Source organism: Trichoderma harzianum (genome assembly GCF_003025095.1).
Source record: "Trichoderma harzianum CBS 226.95 unplaced genomic scaffold M431scaffold_9, whole genome shotgun sequence".
NCBI lineage: Eukaryota > Fungi > Ascomycota > Sordariomycetes > Hypocreales > Hypocreaceae > Trichoderma > Trichoderma harzianum.
Window position 1 is genome coordinate 862,709 of NW_020209257.1, and position 18,959 is coordinate 881,667.

At 50.9% G+C, this 18,959-nt stretch overlaps 4 protein-coding genes across 4 annotated transcripts; 1 reads left to right on the forward strand and 3 right to left on the reverse strand.

Moving 5' to 3' along the window:
• Window positions 1–3,536: 3,536 nt before the first annotated feature.
• M431DRAFT_7290 (hypothetical protein) lies at window positions 3,537–5,316 on the reverse strand (the record flags this gene model as incomplete). The annotated part of the gene is made up of 2 exons (XM_024922082.1): window positions 3,537–4,516; window positions 4,587–5,316. 2 exons carry the CDS (start codon window positions 5,314–5,316, stop codon window positions 3,537–3,539), a joined length of 1,710 nt encoding a protein of 569 aa, XP_024772465.1.
• Window positions 5,317–8,490: 3,174 nt separating this feature from the next.
• On the forward strand, window positions 8,491–11,010 carry M431DRAFT_472298 (hypothetical protein). Its single transcript, XM_024915440.1, has 2 exons — window positions 8,491–9,108; window positions 9,182–11,010. The coding sequence occupies exons 1-2, from the start codon at window positions 8,593–8,595 to the stop codon at window positions 10,904–10,906; spliced, it is 2,241 nt and encodes a 746-aa protein (XP_024772466.1). The 5' UTR covers window positions 8,491–8,592; the 3' UTR covers window positions 10,907–11,010.
• A 201-nt stretch (window positions 11,011–11,211) lies between these two features.
• Window positions 11,212–13,974, reverse strand: M431DRAFT_90238 (hypothetical protein; the record flags this gene model as incomplete). Its single annotated transcript, XM_024924129.1, has 4 exons — window positions 11,212–13,191; window positions 13,447–13,588; window positions 13,634–13,713; window positions 13,807–13,974. The coding sequence occupies 4 exons, from the start codon at window positions 13,972–13,974 to the stop codon at window positions 11,212–11,214; spliced, it is 2,370 nt and encodes a 789-aa protein (XP_024772467.1).
• A 1,983-nt stretch (window positions 13,975–15,957) lies between these two features.
• Window positions 15,958–17,803, reverse strand: M431DRAFT_90279 (hypothetical protein; the record flags this gene model as incomplete). The annotated part of the gene is made up of 3 exons (XM_024924131.1): window positions 15,958–16,056; window positions 16,120–17,309; window positions 17,401–17,803. 3 exons carry the CDS (start codon window positions 17,801–17,803, stop codon window positions 15,958–15,960), a joined length of 1,692 nt encoding a protein of 563 aa, XP_024772468.1.
• Window positions 17,804–18,959: the final 1,156 nt, after the last annotated feature.

Genomic DNA, 18,959 nt, shown 5'->3' on the forward strand with positions numbered 1-18,959 from the left:
TTCTGCCCCCAGAGCTTCCGGTACCGGTACCTGTACCTCGCTTTTCTATACCAGGTTCAGCCGACTTCAGAACTTCTGCACTTGACTTGTAATATCCGCCAACTAAAAACCTCTCAGCCAATCAACCAACAAACTCGTACATTACACATCCAAGCTGGCAACAAACTAGAAGAGACCCAGAAAAGCCACTCGTCAGCTTCTAAAAACGCGTCCACAAGTCGGTGCCCTTCAAAAGGTCCCATCGCACTAAAAAGTTACCCAGAGTAGGAAAGTTCTGTAAGCAGCCAACCAGAGCGTCGTCAGCCCTATCAAGTTTACTCGATCCCTTCTTAATATAGCTCACCTGGTTTATTATGGATTCAGAGCACGCACTTATATTTGGACCAACGGCCGCGGTCCTGCTCTCCCGTGCTATACATAGGTGGCTTACTTACTATTAACGCTGCCTACGTAGCAATAGCTAGTAGTCAATCCTCCGCTGTGGGCGACACTCTCAATCATGAGAGCCCGATGAAGTGCTGCAAGCAGACACTTCCGACGTCTCTCCAGTCGCAAGGACCTGTCAGACGTCCAGCACCACGTGGGAGCCCTGGCAAAACTCTTACGAGTCCTTTCCAGTCGTCGAGTTCCCATGACATGACTCACGCTTCAATGCAATTTTCTTCTCAGGGCGGACTTTGCGTCCCATGTTCCCAGTGCCGCCTCCGGATCTTTGTATCAACACCCGGCCCGCTCACACACTTCCCGAACCTCGTTTCATCAACGTCTCGCCTTCTTATCAACACGTCCGTCACACTCATCCCGTTCATCCTTTTTTCTCATTCGTCTAATGTTTGTTTTCATGTCATGCAAGCTGCACGGACATCCCGGAAACACGGGCACGTAGATGCAGTATAATCACTCGACGCTATTGGATCATCAACAAGATGCCTCCTAAGGTGACATCACACCAAGAGCCATCCGTCCACAAACGATCAATGGATGCCTTATATCGAACACAGCGGCTTCACGTCATCTTTTTCAGCTACCACGGCTGAATATGATGTTACTCTTACCCATTATGACAATTTTCTTCCCATTATCACCGCCACCATTATAGTAGTTGAATGTGCATTTCGAGTGAATTTGTTTGAGGAGTCGGTAGTTTTGTTTCTCTACAGATTTTTGGTTAGAATCAAGAATGTGGAAAGACAGCGAGAAGAAAAAAACACACTGGCTCGTCGAACTCGTGGTTTGGGGCAGACTTTGGCGATGTGATCCATTTCGCGGCAGTTAAAACATTTCTTGCCTTTGAAAGGATTCTCTGCAAGTATCAGGCCTTCCATCTTTTGCGTAGTAGTATCAGTTTGTTCTTCGGTAGCTGTTCCAGAGTGTTAGTGCGCTGCAGCAAATGGAAAACATGGCTGAACATGATGTTACTCTTACCCAACGATGGGCTTAAGATGCTAGACGGGATGCGGACATAGATATGCCTGATGACTACCCCTTTGACCACGAGACTGACGACGCCGGACTTCTTTTCCACGACGTCGACGAAGACAGCGATAATAACGATTTCAGAACAGATGCCAAAAAAAAAAAACGTTGGACATGATCAACCGCATCATTAAACAAGTAGACGACAAGCCTGAGGATTCGTTTACCGAGAGTAGCAAGGGCAACGAGCGCGAAAACTCCAGTAAGCTGGTGATAGAAAAACCGAGACAGAGAAGATTACGAACACACGCGCCTTAATAATACGCCTATAAATCTTAACTCTTTAAGTATCTGCTGCTATATCTATATTTCTCTAGTAGCTGCTACTATATCTATATTTCTCTAGTATTTACTACTATAATTATAATTCTCCAGTATTTACTATTATATTTATATTTCTCTAGTACTTACTATTTTATTTATATTTCTCTAGTAACTATTATTATATTTATATTTATTTACTACTTAGTATTGTTTCCATACCGCGCCTGTATAATAAACCGATAAGGTACTTATATTGCTGAATATATGCACTTATTCACTTTGCAGTCTCGTTTTTTCTGACCTCCGCTTATCTAGTAACCTAAAAGTAAGTTGACGATATACAGAGCACAGAAACATACGCAAATATTCTTCTATCTACAGTTGACGGCATATCCCGATAACAGCGTAGGGTTTAAAGAAGACGAAGATAGTAATAACAAAGATGAGATAGCGGCTGGCGATAATAAATCTCGTCGACATAGCGAGTCAACAGATACGCTGGATGGGACAGAGATAACTCAAACTCTCGGCGCCGAAGAACTTCCAACCCCCCCCCCCCCCCCCCTGCCGAAAGTCTTCAAACAATTAAGACTTCGGAAACACTTGAGGCCGAAGGGATTACAAGCTTGATGCCCGCTAAGGGGTTCGTAGGGGTATGCAAAGCTGCTGCATTGACCAAGGTCTTCTAATTCGAGGCCACCTCTTCCAACTCATTTTCACCCTGGCTATCGTGCCAAACAAACAGATTGAAGCCAAACATTGCCATGGCGGGAGATGTCCCCATGGTCGATATATACCGATTGTTGAGGGAAACGATAATCTGTGGTAAACTCTGGTTCCAAGACTCCAGTGATTCTCCGTTTCTCTCTACCGTCCATTTCATCAATTAGTTCTTGATCAGCCTCACGTATCGTTCGGACAGCCCATTGGATTGAGGGCGCGACAATGGTCCAAGTATCAATTGGATACCATGCTTCTCCGTATGGGCGGTAAAGAGGAGGTTTCTAAAATGGCTTCTGTTATCGCAGCAGATCTTCCTTGGCCATCCACAGATGGCCCTAATGCCGAAATTCCATATTTCGCTTACCTCTTCTGCTGTTGCCAGCTTGTACGCCGTGGTTATGAGGAATCTTGATAGGTAATCTACGTTTATCAGAATATATGAATGGCCCTCTCTGGTAGCTGGGGAAACCGGGCTAATGTAGTCTATGCATACTATTTCCCATGACACTGACTGCAGCATCGTAACATCTCACACAAATACGACATGGAAAATAGTCATACATATGGGTATTTGTCTTATTCTCTCACAACTCGCACCGTCCTACTTAAGCTATACATAACATAATTGTAAAGTGTACAAAGCGCACCGTACATACAAGAATCGCTCTTTGAACCCTCCACCGATGCAAATGGATTGTCGTTAGAGATGGACAAGAAAGGGAAAAGAAAGTAAGTAAAAAGAGATAGACAAGAACAAAGAAAATGACCCTCCGAGATGAAAGAAAAAATCTCTTCCTTACTTTTCCTCTATATCCTTTCCTTCCTTTTCCTCACAGATTACTGCCCAAAAACCCCCACTATGTCCACGCCAACGCCACTGAAAAGGAAAAGAGAAACAAAAGGAAAAGAACCCAAAATTCAAAGCTCCGTAGGTGGGGGAGCAGCCCAGTGAGTGCAGCAGCAGCAAGAGAGAGAAAAGAAAAGTATCTTCTTAGGTGGTGATAGATTGTAGAGGAGAAAAATGTACAAGAAACAATATGGGTATGGAGTTGTATGTAACGAATTGGTATCAATCAAAGGCCTTCCTGAAATCTGGATCCTCTCCCGGGGCTCTCGCGTTGCCGCATCATAGGGGGCACGGAGGCGTCAGCAGGGGGGGTTCTCGGAGGATCTGCAAATGGGTTTGACTCTGCAACTACAGCTCGGGCTGGGCCGGATCGAACAACGGGTACGCCGCTGTCTGGTCGCATGGGGACACCAAGCTGTAACCGGGCTCCCGGTCCTCCGAAGGGATCAAAGGCCTGGGAGCCACGATTCCAGTCTGAGGTGCCGCTCATGAAACTCGCACGAGGGTCTGAGTACCCATCACCACCCACCTGCAGCACTGATGGCAGCTTTCTGCCAGACACACGGTAGAAACCTCTTTCTCCAGTTTCCGCAGAGTTTGCAGAAGCGGAACTCGTTTTGGGGGACAAACTAGCAAACGCAGCGGTTAGCGCCGCCGCGCCGTATCTCTCCGTCATTGCGCCTCCGTTGCCGCCCCCGTTTCCTCCGCCGGGAGCTCCGTTAGGAGCACCGGTGGCCGGGGGTAGTTCACGGGACTCTGAAGTAGGTTGACTGGCGGCTTGAGCTGCATTGAGTTGACGCCGCTTGTACCTCAGAGCTAGCAGCACCAAAACAAGAAAGAAAGCCGCGCCAGCCAGTCCTCCAACTACACCTCCAATGACTTGCTTCTGCTGAGGAGAGAGCGCACTGTCGGTCGAGTTGGAAGATGACGACGTCGTGGGCGCTGCGCCGCTCGCCGTTGGTGCACTATCTCCTCCAAATACACCTCCAAATGCGCCATCAGTAGGCGCAGGCTCAAAGGAAGAAGTGGCAGCTGAAATGAAGGTTTCTGAAAACGATGTAAACTGAGAAGAGGAAACCTCCGAAGTCGTCGATGAGGTGTGGTGACGTGTTGTCGTCGAAGAGAATTTGGTCGACGAGGCGGTATTGTTTACTGATTCAGCGTGGAATAATGAATTGGTCGCATTATGATGGATAGAATGATGAACTATCACGTTAGAGTTAGAAGGGGTGCATGTTTGGTTAAGCTTAGACTTGAAACCCGGGTGACGACATACTGTTTGTTCCGTTATGGCCAATGCCTAGCGAAGGAGCCGGGGGTGCCGTTGGAGGTGAAGAATGAGCGGGCGGAGAAAGCGATGCCGGGGGAGATACCGACGAAGCTACTGACGAAGACGCCGACGAAGACACTGGTGGAGACCCCGATGAAGACCCCGAGGACGGCTCCGAGGACGACCCCGAGGAGGAAGCTGAGCTTGAAGCTGAGCTTGGGGCAATAGGGGTGGCATTTGTTTGCGAGCCGGTGCTGGACGTTGAAGAACTGATTCCTCCGCTAGACCCCGGGCTGGAACCCGGCACAGCTGGAGCTGCTGTGTGATCCGGGTTAGAAGCAGATATCGTCTTGCCCGTGTTCTTATCCACAACGACGGTGTTTGGAATAGCAAAGCGAGTCTGCGTTTCGATTGGTGACCCACGGGTATCCACGATTTGAACGAGCGAAACGGTCTGGACGACCCTGGTAATGAGAGAGGTTGCGCTTGGAGTTAACACATCACTAGGCTTTTGGTCCGGGACTGGCACAGCAGCTCGATTATCAAGATCTGGTCCTTGGGCGTTATCGGGCTTGACGTCGTCAGGGCGAGGGCCGGCTACGGCGTCGTGAGGATACTGATGATGCAGATGCTGGCCGTGGCCGTGTGCGTGTGCGTGTCCGAGTTTGTATGCAGAATGAGCGTGAGCGTGCGGACCGCTCCGGGCCTGAAGGAGTGAAGGCCGGCGGTTCGTCATGGTGGCAATGTCGGTGGGCAGTGCTGATGTGCCCAGCAGCGACGATCGTATCGAATTCCCAGGTGTTGTGGGGTCTGGCGAGCTGACGCCGAGGGATGAAGCAAGTGAAATTCTAATTCGCTATTCCTTCTGCTGGCTGCATCTTGAGAACCCAAAATAACCACTGTCGTCGTCGTCAATGTCGTCGTGGCTGGTGTTGTCCGTCTTGGCGATGGCTTTATCGAAGAGGATCACCACACTCTCACCATCCGTCCGTGTCACTGGAGGATGGGCCTGGCAAAGTTCAAAGGCGGCGAAATCGAAGACAGTAAAAAATATCGCGAAAATTATTCCGGGACTAAATTCGCGACGGCGACTCGTTTCGTTTCGTTTGCTCGTGGCTATCCCGGTGTCTCTCGTTTTCTGCTTCTCTACTCCTCTAGCTCGCACGCGAACTTCCCTTTTTTTTTTTTCTCAAATGAACGGCTCAACAAATGTCAACAGAAAGAAAGGCAAAGGTCATGGCGAAGAAAAAAACAAAGCAATGATGCGCGCACGTCCGCTGGCCACGAGGAGAAAAAAAAAGAAGCAAAAGAAAAAGAGAGCAAACGGGCGAAAGAGGAGAAGCGAAGGAAGGGGAGACGATAGCAATCTCTCCGCCAAGGCACAGGGACGAACCGGGCCACCAGAGATTTGCTCGTGTACACGTACCTCGTGTAGGTACTTGCACGAAGCAGCACGGCACACAGACAAGGACCAGCAGAGGTACCTGTACTTTGCACCGGCACAGCTAAGGTGCGTTGTACTGCAGGTTGTACTGCAGGTACTCGTACGAACACGGGCAAGGCCTCTGGGATCGCCTGTGCAAAAGCCGAGCTGCACGACTTGAACGAGGATGCCGGACCTTTTCGAAGCCAGGATTATTGGCTGGTGGTTAATTACAGGTGCTCCAGGCACTGGCGCATCTCCCCCAATTGCTCCGTGCCTGAGGCTGATGCTAGCGCAGGTGCCGGGACAGGCCTGCTTCCAGGTGCAAAAGGCCGCTGGCGAGGATACTTGTCGGTACATGTAATTTCGCTATGGCGGGGGTTGCGGCGCTGGCAGCCAATCACAGGCCGTCTGCCACTCGATTTACGGGTCTGAGTGAGGAACGTCGAAGTGCCAAGACGCACCAAACGATGCAGGTCCGCGCACAGATTGATACGATACAGGGCGAGATGCCACTGGCCAGCAGAGAGTACAAGGAGGTGGTGAAGCTTTTGATCCGTCCATTGGGATGCATGTGATGTGCCCGTGTGAGGACTAGCAGCTGCAAAAGGCATCCATCACACCAAGCATTTGCATATGCATACGATAACAACATCGGGCATTGGTGAAATTGGAAAGCAATCAATGTATGGCACTTGTGTAGTCTGTTAAAAAACGAGTACGAGTGCAGTAGTAGTAGTGATACGTAATAGCATACGTGCGTGCGTTTTTCGAGGCAGCTGATACAATCTAAGATGATATAGGCAAAGGCATTGTGGTTTTAATATAGAATAGTACGGATCATCTCTAGTCGGTAATCACAATGTGCTCCATCTCGGTATGCTAGCGCGAGGGTGCGACTGGGTACTCGTACTACAGGCAAGATCAGTCAATCAATGGAGACGGGGCATTCCGAGCCAGGTTCGGAGAAGAAGTACGCGGCGAAATAATAGCATGATGCAGTACCCATACGGAGTAAGCACGGAGAATACATACTCACAAGCGAACAGACAGGCATTTGGTCGGTATTACAGAACATGACGACTGAGGTTTCGTTATAGTACGAGAATGTATTGACTCTATCGCCGTTAGTTGCAACAGACTCATCACGAGTCATCTCACCAAGCCTTTAATTATTCTACGTCCATTAGCATCCGGAATAGCTTCCTCTAACGGCACGTGAGTTGCGCCACTAAGAACTTTTCTCTTCTTCATCTCACTACCTAGGTACTGTACAGTCTTCGTCCGCCTAGTTGTTTGCGCGCTATTCGCCGTTTGTCCAAAATACGGAGCGAGCAAGCGATGGGCAACCCTGCTAGTGCTGTGTAGCATCAATGCATCCCTAGCACTACAGATGGGAGACTGCACGACGAAAGAGGGCGGAGACTAGGAGCTCTCGCCGTGCTCCTGGCTAATCTGCAGGCACCACTAAGCTGCTCTAGCAAACAATTTCGTGGGCAGTAATGTCTACAACAGCAGTACGGAATATCGTGCTGTCAAATCGTGTGTGTTATTTTGATAGACATTTGGACTACAGCCAAAGTGCGTGCCTTCAAGTTGTCAAAGTACCTAGTAGGTACAGGCACTAAGTTAATCCAGTCTGCATCTGCTGTTAAAAAAAAACGCCAACAATACGAGATAAGCTGGGTCCAATGACACTTGACATGAATCAAAATGCCACAAAAAAGACCCCAACGGCACCACTGCGTGCGTGTCTTGAATCAGCGAGGTTCGGAACGACGGATGTGCCGTGGTGGTGCTCCTTTCTGGCATTGATGCCCCCAATCACCAGTACTTGTACTTGCATGTCGTTGTCGCTCTGCTTCGCTGCCATTGGCCCAGGCTGAGACATCAACCCCCACCCTGAATGACCCATGCGCAGGCACCATGCAGTGGCTTTTTTACTGCCACATGCAGCTTAGCGTAGCCTAGCGCAACAGCTCGCGCCTGGGAACATACGAGTACGCCCAGGCACCAGGTCCCAACTGCAGGGCTATTCATAGCATCAATCCAAGGCACTGTACAGCAACGTCGTGGTGCTTCTATCTAACACCTAACACCTAAATACTCGCTAAATAGCGCCGTAGCACTTCTTGCTCCTCCACTGACGGGAAATACTTAGAGTCGCTATACAGCTGCAGTGCAGAGGCATTGTACTACTCCAAAATCTACTTGGGTACCTGGTAGTGATTCAGGGTCCTTATCGATTGCGCTCAGCAAAGAAACGGCAGCCCCGCCATCTGCATCTCGGCCAGCCTCATCTCTCCCCCGCTCCGGGCCTTTGACAGTCTCCCGAGTCCCGTCGCCGATCGTTTGACTTTGATTCACAAGCTTATTCTTATTCATCTCGATGACGACGACATCGAAGCTGTGATTTATTCATACATCTCCGGCCATAATAAAACAACAGTGATGGCAACTCTTCCACAATTTCATTCAGAAATTCGCTCCTGACACCAGCCCTCTTCTACACCCTCTGGCATCCCGGAGATATCCATATCATCTTCACCTTTAAACCAACCGCTTCATATCATCCCTTAATCCAACACCATGGCATCGCCTCCTCCTCTACCAGAAAGATCCGTCCCCCGGCCGCCGCCACCTCCCCTGCCGCCAAGGGACAATTCCCAATTACCTCCGCCACCTCCCTATTCCGCCGTGGATGAGTCCCGAGCCTCGCTGGCCTCTCCGGATCAACAAGGCCCCCAAATCCTGCTCTCCAAGATCAAAGACCCCCGTACTTCGTCATCACAATCTTTGGTACCATCAAGCTCCGGCTCGGATAGCAGACGAATCCTTCTATTGGTCTACATCCATGGGTTCTATGGGAATGACCAGTCCTTTCAATCATTCCCTGCTCATGTCCATAACTTCCTACGTGAAGCGCTTTCAGAAACCCATGCCGTCCATTCCAAAATTTACCCTAGATACAAGACGTACAAGGCCATAGATGTCGCGAGGGATAACTTTAGCGCTTGGCTGGAGCCTCACGAGTCGCCCACAACCGATGTTATTCTCATAGGCCACTCCATGGGAGGCTTACTGGCTGCCGAGATGGTTCTCATGGTAAGCCATCCCTGGTCTGAGAAAGCCCATGTTTATAACGATTTCCCTGTTCTAATGCCGTGAACTTCCACAGCCTACCCAAATCTCGTCCAGCCAGCGGCCTCTGAAGCATCGTATTCTGGGAACTCTGTCGTTAGATTCGCCCTTTTTAGGACTTCATCCCGGCATCGTAGCTTCGGGAATCTCAAGTCTCTTTCAACAATCCCCGACTCCTTCTGGTCAAGCCTCCGCATCGCCGTCCTCTCCGGAGGCTCACCCGGCTGATCCACAGCCCCTAACACCTACCATGTCGATGAATAGTCCACTGAGCGAACCAAGAGATCCTAACTTTGACCCCCCTTTCGTCAATGACGCGCCATTCAGAGAAAAATCGTTTCTTACTCGCATGATGAATTTCAGTTCCAAGCACTGGTCTGAAGGCCTCCTTACTGCCTTTGGTAACCACATTGCCTCCCATCTAGAGTTTGGGGGATGTCTGGCCGACTATCGCGGGCTCATGTCGCGATACAACCAACTTCGTGCTCTTGAAGATGTTGATGATCTCCAAGTCTTGAGCGGTGGCACATTCAACGATTCACACACTCGAGTTCGCTTTGCCAACTATTATACGCTTGCTTCTGGCCGCCCTAAACCGCCATCTACGGCTGAAGGCAGCCGTGATCCAAGCCAGGTCGATGTGTCAACAATTCCTATATCTGAGTACAAGGCTGAGGACAATATTAACACAAAGCTGGCCGACGTGACCATTTCAACAGAGGGTGATGAACCGAGAAGTCCGGTCTCTCCCACACTTTCTAATCCCAGTCCTCCGGCTAAAGAGATTGGTCTTAATGAACCAGTAGCAGCCCCAACTCCAAAGAGAGAGAAGGATATTGAAAATGCTGGTTCAAGTCTTCAGTTGGAAGAGCCGGAGTTGCCTACTACTTCGAACCGGCTGTCTAATGTGTCTATGTTGTCTATGCAGGAGATTGACCCAATTCCCATGGATGAAACAGAACACGATTTTATAGAGCAAGACTTAGAAACAGCACCACCAGTCATATCAGACGCACCATCCGTTGTGCCTGAGGGCTCTGTTGATGAAAAGGAAACTCCGTCAGACACACTCCTGGTTTCTCCTCCCGATATAGATCTCCCTCCAATCCCCGATCTCCCTCATCCCCCAGAGCAGCCGGATCTATCACAATATACAGACAAAGACTCCCGCAAACAGGCAGAAAAGGAATTCGGCCGTCTTCAAAAGGCCTACGAGAACGCCGTCAAAGACCGCAGCAAGGCCCTCCGCGAACGCGAAAAACTAATCGAGAAGCGTCAAAAGAAGGTCCAAAAGGATGCCCAAAAGGACGCGGACAAGCTCGAAAAGGACATGAAGAAGCAGAAGCAAAAAGCAGAACAGGAAAAGAGGCGTCTCGAGAAGGAAGAAGAAAAGGCTGGCAAGGCAGAGAAGAAGCGGCTAGACAAGGAAGAAGAAAAGGCCAGCAAAGCGGAGAAGAAGCGGTTGGACAAGGAAGCAGCCGCAGCATCGTCATCCGCTTCTTTGGCTGAGACTGCTGAGTCGGAAGCGATGGGTAAGCCTAAGAAATTGAGAAAGTTTTGCAATACGCCGAGCAAGACGGATGGGGTTATGGATCCTACGTGGGTGAGCGTGTACATGGACGGCATGGATGAGGTGACGGCCCATTGTGCGGTTTTCTTGCCTGGGCCGCATTATGATAAGTTGGTGGGCGATGTGGCAAGCCGGATTGTGGGTTGGGTGCATAATGATTTGTCTGTGAGGGCCATGATGGAGATGGATTGAATTGTTTTAAGCAGCCGGCCGAAGTCCAGAGACTTGATTTGTCGATTGGATGATGTATGAAGAAACATTTACAAAGATGTAAGGCACAAGAGTTAACTAGTAATGTAATGATTATAACTTGGTATCGATATATTTCGTCATGAAGACGCCGCGTACACTTTTCCCATCCCAAATAAAACAATCAAACATCCCCTTGGTATATAGACATATATATACATATCGCAAACTCATACATCAAAAAGTCAATTAATTAGATCCCCACCCTCATAACGTATACAAGCATTAAACAAAATCAAAGGGATAATTCAATAGATATCCAACTCCCGCAACCGTACCCTCAAATCCTTCTTCTCCCCACTCCTCGCATCGACGCCCTTCATGATGGACGCATCAGCCTCGTCCGCCACAGGCACCAGCCCGCCATACGCGATGCTCAACGCGCCAAGACGCACCCACTGGCCCTCAGGATCCCAGTTCCTGCGTCCGCATATCAGCGCCGTGGCCGTAGCCGCGGCACTCCCCGGCCCTGTGGCGCGATGAATCGGCCCATCGGACTTCCAGTGCCGTCCTGAGACGAGGACGCCGACGAGGTGGTACTCGGGGTCAACGGGCGTGTCCTCTGCAGAGGCGAAGAGCGTGGTGACGGACGAGCGGCGGATCCAGGCATCGATGTATTCGGAAGCGGACCTGCCCAGCGCGGAGGCAACGGGCTCGGCGAGGGACAAGGTCGACCTGTTTCCCGCGCCAGCGGGGGTTCTTTTCACGTTCAGGTCGAAGCAGTACGTCTTGAGGCGCAGCATCTCGATCTTGTCGGCCTTGCGGGCAATAGCGTCGCCATCAATCTCCCACGAGAGAACCATGCCGTCGCTAAAGCCGACAGAGACTTCCATCCCAGGCGCGGCGGATACGCCGTCGAGAAGAGGTGAGGTGTCATCCACGAGGTTGAAGTTGAAGGAGTAGCTGGGAGTATTGTAGTTGTACGTTGTTTGATTGGGCCGCCACGCGAGCCAAGTCCATGAAGGAAAAGGACAGGGAGAATCGATGAGAGAGTAAGGGTCGATGACGGGGTTGTGAAGGAGGTCGTCGTGGGAAGAGGTAGTGGAGGCGGAGATAGAAGAAGAAGGCAGTGTGCGGTTGGGCATCCACCCCAGGGCAACAGCCAGGCGGTCCGTTTGGCTGACGACCTTGTGCCTGGTAAAGTCGTCGGGGTGGAAAAGGGGTAGGCCGAGCAGATGCTCTACGGGGAGCTTCTCCCGCCGTGAGTATTCGTGAAGTAAGCCCCTGAAGGCATCTAGATGGTCGTCGGTGTAAGTAAGGCTCTTGGCCAGGTAGGCTTTGATATGGCTCTTCAGCTTGTTGGGCCGAAGGATATCTTCAGTCGAGGAGGGAAATACCCGACCAAAGTTCAACCCTGGTGCATATTCGAGGGGTAAGGAAAGGCTCTCGTGACAGTGTATGGCCTGGCACTGGAAGTAGATCTGCGAGGGCGTGAAGATGAGGCGTCGCCGCGACAAGAGACCCTCCTGGTATGTCCATGCCCGAGACGCCCACTTCGACGAAGCAACCTCGAGGTCTGGGCGAAGGAGCGACGTGGTGAAGAGGTCCGATTCCGTTTGTATTGACAGCTGTTCTTCGCGCGGCGCGCTGACTCCGACGATGCCGTCGTCAACGCCTTCGCCCGCGGCAACGACGAGCGTGAGTGCCGAATGGCTGAATATCTGGCCCATAAGGCTAAGCTGTCGCTGGCGCTCCGACGCTCCCTCCACGTCTCCCTTTCCGGGCATACAATATCGGTCGACCCAGAGGTACCGATATCCAAGGCCCTTGGTAGTGGAAATAGCATCAGCAATCAGCTTCGGGAGCTGGCGCGGCAGCTGGTCGTCGTCGTCGGTTCCTTGTTCAGAGGTGGCCTCGGTGTCCTTGCGGCGAGAACTTCCCCAGATATAGCTGAGCGTGACATAATCCACATTCTGGTGCCTGGTGTTGTTCTCATGGCTATTGCGAGTACCAGTCTGGCTTTTATCATCTTGTACCTCATCGCGAGGTGCTGCTGCGGATAGCTGCTCTGCAAGAATAACTTTGTTCTCCTCGCAATCGATCAGCTTCAATCCCTTGACCAACGTCAGATTCTTGACGGAACAGGCTTCGGCGGCGTGGTTCTCGTCGCAAAAGTCAATCCAGCTCTTTGCCAGCGGGAGATGGAGCAGCTGAGTTATCTCCCTCCCTCGAATGACCCTTGATTCGTCTTGTCGCTTGTCCTTTCCGTTGACTTTCGCATGGCCATTCTGCTTCTCTTCAACATGGTCCTCCACATCGTCGGTTGTCGAGGCCCTTGGCTTAACCTCTGATAACATCTCCTCTTTCAACTCTGCATCGGCTTCGACACCCGAATCCGTCTCTGTTTCTATCTCCCCTTGTGTGCTCGTTTCTGCCTCCAGTTCCGCGTCTGTCCCTGTCGCTGTCTCTGCTTCCGTCTCTGCATCGGCCTTTACCTCCTCCTCTTGTTCCTCCTCTTCCTCCAGCGCCGGCGCAGCCTTCACAATGTACCCCCACGGAAGAGATCGATTCCTCGTTGTGACTTCAAAGAGCACCGATTTCCCCAACGCGTGCTTCTCTCCACCGCCAAGCCGCTCAAAGGCCAAGCGGATACGCAGATACGGCGTGAACTTGGCTTTCATGACCCTCCCATCCCTCCCATCCAGACCACCAGTCTCATCCCCTTCCGACACTGTGGTGATCATCGAGTGGAAGAAGACACACCACGGACACTGGTTTCCCTCTTTCCTCTTCTTCCTCCGCCTCTCGTCCTCGCTCATCTCGTCTCCGTCCAGCGTCATCCCATCAAGACCCAGCCCTTCGTCCTCGGGCAGCCTCAGCTTCAAGCAGTGTGCCAATGAAACCCATGGTCTTGAATCCCCCGGCTGCCAGTCCAGCAGCCTCGCAAAGTCAATCTCCCGGCAAACCTCGCAGAGCTGCCCAGCGTCGTCGCTCCCGTCCGCCAATATCCTGCCGGCGCCGTACTTGGGAACCTCCTTCGTAAAGATGCGGCTGTGGTTCTCGCCATTCATCGCCAGTCCATCGTCACCACTCCGCCACCGTCTGGACGTCAGCTGGTGGAAGTCGAGCGAAGACTCCAGGCCCCCCTCCCAGCGGCCATGGTCGTCGCCGCCAGATCGCCCAAGTCGCCGCGACAGGATCTTGGAAAACTTCTTCATCCCAGTCGTTTCGCCCGTCGATTAGAGGTCCAGTAACGTGATCCAAAAAGTCCGGCGTCAACTCGCTTCGCGCTCTCTTCTCACTCTCACTCAACAGTTGCGCATCTTCCCGTGCTACCAGATGCGCGTGCCTCTGCAGCGAGGCGCCTTCAAAAAATAATAAATGCAAGAGTAATGATAAAAGAGCGGATATTATGTGGTGAAGCTGCGACTCCTTCTCTTCGAGTAAAGAAAAGCGGAACAGTGATCTTGTCGCAAAGGAATGCGATGGATGGCTTTTTTGTTATGAACCTCTTTAGTAATCGGAAGCAGCCAAAATAAGGTAGACGTGTGATTCCAGAAAAGCGATTTAAAATTAGAGTTCCAGATGGCACGATGGGGTATTCAGAAAAAAAGAAGAGAAGAAGAAAATATATAAGACAGGGGTCCCAAACTAGACGACGCCTCCAGTATAAGGTATTATAAGAAGAGTTTTACAGTAGAAAGAAAGAAGAAAAATTAGACGAGGGAGAGACCCAAGGAGATAAGACACACCGAGAGCTAACGTGGTAACAGAGAAAGCAGGCCCGCGGATCGGGGATCAGGAGGTTCCAAGGGGTCCCACCGCAGATGATGGTTTGACTGGGTAAGTAAAATAGTGGGTGGAAGGGCAAGACAAGAGTCCAATAGCCCGTAAAAACCCGCCGGACCGGGGCGTCTGATTGATCCGCCGAGTTTGATTGAACTGGGAGCTGCACGCCAGTCAGATTTTTCTATTTCATTTTAGTAGGTATTTGTATTTTTCCTATTTCTATTTTTTAAAATTAAATCTCTTCTATCCCCCCCCCCCNTTTCTCAGCCTTTCTCATCCATTTGAAATCAAGCAGTCAAGCCATTCGATTTGATTCCCTTTGACGCGCCGCTCCCACTTCAAGTTGTCCCCCCTCTCCTCATTTTCGTAGCGCCGGACCATGCCCTCGCTAGTACATGTAGCCAATAATTTCTCAGTGACACCGAGTCGTGAGAATATTGGGGGACAGAGTTGAAGCATTAACACGACAAATTTAGGGCATTTATGCTGCCATCTCCGCCATCCAATAGTCCTGTATATCGACGAAAGGGTCAATGAACAGTCAACCGCCGCCGAAATATGAGCAGTTGACAGCTTCAGAAGTTGTCTAGAAGGGCGTGCTTTAACAAGGTCAACACAACACACCCTTACCGGGAATACACTGCAAATGCCATCGTACTGCAACGCATCCTTCTCTTCCTTTTTAGGTGCTCTATACGCTCACAATGTCACTTCAAACACCCCCGGCCCCGAGGCAGTATCAGGTAGCATCTAGTCTAGTCTTACTTCCCGTGTCTGTGCTTGCTCCGTATCTACTACTAAACCCTGCACGTAGCACCACGAGGACCTGGGGTAGACGGGAAATGTTCCAAATTAGCTTCCAGTCTCTGGAGTGTTGCAGTCTGTCTGTACGTCTCGCCAAGCCTGGATCCAGCGCGTGCGGATATAAATAGAGTTGCACGCGACCAGCTCGATATTGCCTCGGGCCGTTCTGCATCTGCATCGTGGTATCCAAGCAAGGTTCATGTAGATACCCCGTAGATAATTCCGAGATGGCTACAAGTCATATCAACATCAGTCAACATATAATAATAATCATCAATCTACTTTGTATCATTCAACGCTCTTCGCTATTTCTTTCCTGAAGCGCATAATAAAAGTCGCCGAGTCTCCCAGCTCATCCAATGACGAATCTCTCCAAAGTGATTCCTAAAGCACATTTATGCGCCTAGCCTATTGTGTACCCTGCTTCCCTTCAACCGGCCCTTTTCCCTTTACCCCTTGAACTAGCATCCGTAGATCGCCAACGTGTTGTCGTGTCTGAGTTTTCCGATAACACCCAAGTTAGTTTCGCCGCCAGCAACGCTTGGTCCAGTTGCAAAAATCTATTGAGTCCGCATGTCAGTGCGAACTATTGGATTACCAGAGAGACCATGTGTTAAGCTTACCTCTCCCACAACATCATCATCTGTTGTTTTGAATATGCCCTTGTCCTTCAAGCGAATCTCGATGCTTGTCGCAGGTGCGCCAAAGTGGCCATTGTCGCCCTCCTCAACTCTGTAGTCATAGTAGGCCGTCTGCGAAACAGCGCCTACCACCCGAGCGCTTGTCAGAGCATACACAACTCGAGCGCCAGTGAAGACGCGCAGATCAGAAAGGACTTTGGAGGAAAGGTAAGGAGTGTCCGCTCCAACACGCTCTGCGGTATACACGAGACGCAACTTGCTGAGGTCGGTGCCAAGGGATGGTTTCGCTCCAGCCGCAAACGCAGACAGCAAGTTCGAGGATGGAAGAACGCCCTGTTGAGTGAGAGCACGAGTCGATATGGCATGAGAGGCCTTGGCAAGAGGAGTGTTCAGTTTGGCGGTGGACTCTTCATGGATCTTGAGCAAACTGGAGGGGCTGGCAACAATCACCGTCGGAGCGATGCCCTGAGTGGCTAGAACCAGATCTGGCGATCGACCAGCAACCGAATTGAAAGCTACCGAAGAATTCTGATAAAGTGCAGCCAAGGTAAGAGCAAGGGTGTGAATGCCGGCCAAAGATTCAGCGGGAAGAAACAGGTCAGAAGGAGTCAATCTCTCCTTGATGGGTACAGCATTGATCTGGGAGGCAATGCCAGCAACCAGGTTGGCCTGTGTGAAGCGCACCATCTCTTCCAATTGGCCGGGCTTCGTCTGCCAGAAAGTAACCACATCCATGGGAACCTTTTCCAGGTTCAGGGGGGGAAGCTCAGTGCCAGAGTCCGCCGGGGCGTCGCGAATGATCTCCTGCCATGTAGCAACATTGACACTGCCACCCATGCCCTCGGGAACCTCATTCCAGTCAAGGTGCGAGCTACCTTCATCCACGACCCAGATAAGCTGTCTTAGCGACGGATATGCCTTGGCAACGTCATCGAGCGGGAATGAGCCGGGTGTTGTTACGACGGTGTCAACGGCAGATCGGCGCATCATGGAGACGAGCTCCTCGTTTGAGACGTTGAACGGGATCAGGACAGTTGTCAAGTTCGGGTAGAAGCTGCATGCCAAGAGTGTAACCAGAAACTCGACAGAGTTGGGCAGATAGATGGCAACTCGGATGCCGCCCTGCTCTGCAATGTAATGTCCAATGAGGTTAATCTGCCTTGTAATATCCTCTGTAAAAAGGGAAAAGGGTAAATAACAGTCAGCTATGGTTGTCTCTTTGGAAGCCCTCATGGAAAAGTAAACAAGTTTTGGGGATCCTACCTAGGCGGTGTTCAATAACATTCTCGGACCCGAGAACAGTGAGCAGTTTTCCCTTCTTCCCCTCGTCGTTTCCGGTCGCCGCTTTCCGCCAGATATCTCGAAGATCGCCATCGCGTCCCCTTGCCCATCGAGAAGCACCGGGGTCCTTGACATCCAGTCCGCTGTTCAACGGCATGCTGTGAGGAGCAGCCAGGCATCTGTAGGCAGCGCTCTCGCCTTCATTGCGCACCGTAGAAGCGCCCGCCTGTCTGGCAAGCAGCAGAGGGTGCACGTCAGGCTCGCGCGACGAGGTGATGCGGTATGTGACCAGGACAACCAGCAGCGTCACCAGCCCGGTCGAGTAGGCATCCCACTGGCCCACAAAGCCAGTGATGCCGGCGTCGAGGCTCTCGAGGAGACCCATCTCGTCGCTCGGGAGCAAGGCAAGAGAGCTTCAAGAGTCGTGGTGATGCTTCCTTGTGCTCCCTCTAGGGTCGAGGCATGTGATGGGAGAGGAAGAGAATGAAGAGCTGTCAACCAGCTTGGTGGGGGGGAGGACAATATGAGATATGGATGACTGTCAAGTTGGCCAGTAATAAGCGAGCCCAGTAGTACTTCCAATAGTACCCAACCCCGAGCCTTACCTGAGGTTCTCCGGCCGCACCGGCGCAGCGGGGAAGATGTCAGCTAGGTACCGAGCTCTAGTGGAACTCACAGCCCGAGAAATCAACGTGCACTAGACGATACCCTAAAAATCTGCCGTCTTCCCATCTGCAGCATACATCATTCCACTATATTACACAATTTCGGTCCACTACCCGTGAGAGCCCCAGTGAGTGATGTCTGGCTGTTTAAGCCGCTGCCGCGGGAGGTTCTGCGCGGGATGACGGCAGGTTTGTGTGGCTCCAACAAACCTCTCATACATACATGGACCGACGACTAGTCCAGAATCTTCCACGCATGAGAAAATCTCTTACCGTTACAGTACAGGCCCAAAGATTGGCAAGGTGGTATTTATGAATAACCCCGACTACGTACGGAGTAGATACAAAAACATTGTAGATTACAGATAGCTGGAGAATCATTTTCCCTTTTCAAAATTTTCAATTGGGAGAGCGGAGAACAAATGCGCAACAAGAAGCGAAAACGAAAACGAAAAAATGCAGGGTAGCAAGACAAGAAAAACCTCGACAACATACCGAGTACATGGTGAGAATCTTCACAGCAAGGACGGAGAAGTAGACACATGGCCACCAGTCATCCTGCGTTATTCTTCATGTATCAATCAAATACGTCACATGCAACAGACAAGATATTACAGAGTCACATCACGCAGAAGTACCACGCACATTTATATCGCAAAACCTTTTATTTTTTTACTTGGGACTCCTCAGTCCACTCTGGTTGTCTGTCTATCACGGGAACAAAAAACTCCCAAAGACCCTGTTCCTTCAAGGCTGCGTACTCGGCACCCTTTCGGCCGAGTCGAAGCGTTCCATTGTGCTAATGACGGTCAAAGAGCCGAGAGCCTTTGATCCATGCCCTCCCAACCAAAATCCATAACTAGCGTCGAGAGGCCC

Coding starts and splice junctions, on each gene's coding strand:
- M431DRAFT_472298 (XM_024915440.1), top strand. CDS start 8,593: ATGGCATCGCCTCCTCCTCTACCAGAAAGATCCGTCCCCCGGCCGCCG. Junction 9,109..9,181: donor CTGCCGAGATGGTTCTCATG/GTAAGCCATCCC, acceptor GAACTTCCACAG/CCTACCCAAATCTCGTCCAG.